Consider the following 3521-nt stretch of genomic DNA (forward strand, 5'->3'; position numbering starts at 1 on the left):
TCAAGGCCTATAAATTTAATTTTTATTTAAAATTTTTATTATTATTGTTATTATATATATATTTATTTATTTTTAGTTTTAGTTTAGAAATCATTTATAAGCTGTTATAACACATTAGATAAAAAGGGAAACAGTGACCTGCTTCTTGCCAAATAGTGAGCCTGCATCAATGTATGAAAACTGTGCTATAACTTAATATTATAAACTTGATTTATAAAGTGTTAACAACCAAATTATAAACCATCTTTAAATCCTTTTATAAGATCGTCTTATTGTCAAAGTGGAACCAAAATATTGAGTGTAGTTTCAGTGTGACTCTTAAGACTCCCACCACCTTCTCTCTGATTCACTTTAGTCTTGATATGACTGTGATAACATCCCCCGACTCCACCCCCTTGTTTTCCGTGTCTGTAGGTGTTCGGTGCACCCATGGGTCCAGGTGAGAGCTCTGGCAGTCACATGATGCCCGGCGGCAGCCCCGGTATGGGTCCCGGTATGGGCTCCCAGTTCATGGGCCAGCAGTCGTACGGAGACGCCATGTCTAAAGGCTACGGCCATCCAGTCATGTACGGGCGCCCCAGCGCTGCCTACAACCCCCCCTCAGCCTACGGCGGAAGGTACATGATGGTTTTCTGCTGACTGAATATTACTGCATGTTAATATAACTCGTCATGTTTAAAAGATGCAGGAGACGTATCTGTGTGGGAGTTTTATTCAGACTTTTCTCATGGACTCCGCTGATAACAAAGCCACATGGCGTAGGCTACACGAGCCGTTTGTTTGATTGGTTGAGACGAGCCTCTAACGACCACAACTGAAACGACCAGAGAGCAGCGAAAAACAAAAGGAAAAGTCAACAGAACAGACTAAACAAGCTCCGTTTTTACTGTTTATTTACCAGCACAACAGAGAGACGGGTTAATGATGTTGCAAGGATTTAAAGGGAGATTCCACTATTTGGCAACCTGTATCATTTCCTGTAAATGTGACCACGCTAACTTCTCACTTGCCACCTCCATCGTAGAGATTCAGGGAAACGAACATCAACTGACCATCGAGCAGCCGGCCTGTGGTTACACAACCTCCTAACTCAAAATAACAGGCGCCTCCTGAACGTAACACTGACCACATTACCCAAGAACACACAAAGTTTAAATAAGACAACTTTGAAATTACCTGCAGCAGCATTTCCAACCTCCGACCAGAGACCAGACCGATATCACCCCTCCATCAAACTCCCAACTATTGGAGCGTCAGGACGATTGTTTTAGCTCCGTATCAGAAACAATCTCCGTCCAGACTAACACACCTGAAATATAATATAATATAAAATAACATACACAACCAATCACGTACACTGAGCATGTGCGAGCCGCTGTAAACAGGAAGCAGATTGTCGACTCTGCAGCTGCTAGCAAAGACAACAAGGTCAGAAACACTGTCATTCATTCTCATGTTGTATTCACCACTGGTAGTCCAGGCTGATGAGAGCCAATCAGGGGAGACCGTGGGTGTGACCTCATCGTTTTCAAATGTCTCAGTTTCTGTCCATCCAGATACAACCCTAACCCCAGAGTTTTCAAAACAAAACACAACCACAGAGCTTTCAAAATAAAACCCAACCCCAGAGTTTTCAAAATAAAACACAACCCTAGAGTTAAAAAAAAAAAAAAACATAATCTCAGAGTTTTCAAAATAAAACAACCCCAGAGTTTTCAAAATAAAACACAACCTCAGAGTCCAGCAGTGTTTCCAAATATCTGGAAACGTAGCAAAAGTGATGCGTTTTTAAACGTAAAAGATGTAGCAGTGTGGAAGTAGCTTGTGAATTTCAAGCTGTAATCTTGTTATTGAATAAATAAATAACATCACTGTCGCACGTTGTCCAACAGTGCCCCTGAACTGAACCGTTTACACTTTGTTTTGTATCCTGTTCAAACTGCACACAAACATTCTTCCTCTTTGTCACTTAAAATAAACTCTGAACATTTTATTGTAGTGGTAGTTTTCTTTCAGTCATCACACATAAAGCAGTAAATATAAATAATACTGACTGCAAAACAGTCAACGGTTTATGTATTAAGTAGTGACGGAACAGGCTCAGGCCTTTCCTACATTCTTATCAATTTAAGCTATCCACAAAAAACCCTCATAAATAGCTTTGTAGATCATTTCTTTTCCAAAATCTATTTACACATTTTAAAGTTTATATTAGTTATTATTGTTCCATAATTTAACCACAACAATAGAAATGCATCTGCTTTTTAGCTTTTTGTGTCTCAGCTCATGTTTGCTCTCCTGTATATAAAAGAACTTTGGGACACGGTCTGGGAGTTTTATTGTGAAAATATACAAGTGAGAGAAGTGTTTCCTTTTTGGCAAAATACAGCTGAACTGTTAAATAAAGATGATAAAATGTAACTGAAGAGACAACACTGTCAGAGCAGATGAAAGGAGCACAAACATAAATAACACTGATGTTTTGAGTTTGCTGTTCTTTTAAAACAACAGAGTTTTTGAATTATTGCTCATTTAAAAACATAAAACATACGAAATAAAAACATGAAATGACTTTGATAATTCAGCAGCCTCGTGTGTTTTTATGTGCTGTACTCATGCGTGCTGTCGCTGTGGGATTCTGCATCGACATATGTCAGCGTGGCCGCTCTCACCCACGGCTCTGACTCATGCTCGTGACGAAACGCCTCGTGTTCGCACGCTCGGTTCACCAAGTTCACTGCCCACTCATCTCCCCCGTCTTCCCCCTCTCCCTGCAGTTACTCTGGTAACAGTGGAGGTGCCGCTCTGGGCGTCCGTCCTCCCTCAGACTTCACTCAGGCCGCCGCCGCCGCCGTTGCCGCCGCCGCTGCCACAGCAACTGCCACCGCCACGGCAACTGTTGCAGCAATACAGGAGAAACAGAACCAGGAGCTGAGCTATGGACAGGTAAACAAACATGTGTGAGTGACAGGAGGGGAAACACTCTGGTTTCAGTGAGGACTGGGAAAGCTGCACAACCATAACTCCAATGTACTCGCAATTTATAAATAAACTAAATACAGATTTGAATTTTGTGAACTCCTTCTCTAATTTAAATTTAAACACTTAAGATATTTTTTTATTTCAGTTTATTTCATCCTGCATTTTTCTACCTGTGACTGGACTCAAGTTCATTGCCTGATTGGAAACACTTGTTCCTGCACTTCTTCCTGCACGTTCTCTTATTCTGAAGGAGGCATTTTGGCGATCTATAAGTGGAAATAAATGATTGCTCTGGAGTTTAGAGTGTGCAGGTTTCCCAGGATCTGCAGTGGTGTCGTTTCACCAGGTCACACTCTTTTTATTTGACTTTTTTTGGGCTATAAAAATAGATCCAGTGCAGATCCAGCCTGTTCCTGTCGGTTATTTAGTTATTTAAAACACATTATGGCACTTTTTTATTAGTTTGTTTACACTCTTTACACCAGTACTCCTGAGCAGGAAGTCTTCAGCTTTCACTGGTAGATAATCAGTTTTTTAGT

The 3521-nt window shown here is 40.8% G+C and overlaps 1 protein-coding gene across 1 annotated transcript; it reads left to right on the plus strand.

Moving 5' to 3' along the window:
* The first annotated feature begins 418 nt into the window (after nt 1-418).
* LOC111651157 (zinc finger MIZ domain-containing protein 2-like) lies at nt 419-2979 on the plus strand. Its single transcript, XM_023401120.2, has 2 exons — nt 419-617; nt 2778-2979. Exons 1-2 carry the CDS (start codon nt 430-432, stop codon nt 2962-2964), a joined length of 375 nt encoding a protein of 124 aa, XP_023256888.2. The 5' UTR covers nt 419-429; the 3' UTR covers nt 2965-2979.
* Nucleotides 2980-3521: the final 542 nt, after the last annotated feature.

This window comes from Seriola lalandi, unplaced genomic scaffold, assembly GCF_002814215.2.
Source record: "Seriola lalandi dorsalis isolate HSWRI2012SDOR001 ecotype SW California unplaced genomic scaffold, Sedor1 jcf7180002053456, whole genome shotgun sequence".
NCBI classification, from domain to species: Eukaryota; Metazoa; Chordata; class Actinopteri; order Carangiformes; family Carangidae; genus Seriola; species Seriola lalandi.

Bases quoted from the DNA above. Each gene is read 5' to 3' on its own strand.
- LOC111651157 (XM_023401120.2), top strand. From the start codon at position 430: ATGGGTCCAGGTGAGAGCTCTGGCAGTCACATGATGCCCGGCGGCAGC. The intron at 618-2,777 runs GTACATGATGGT...CTCTCCCTGCAG, and splicing joins CCCTCAGCCTACGGCGGAAG to TTACTCTGGTAACAGTGGAG.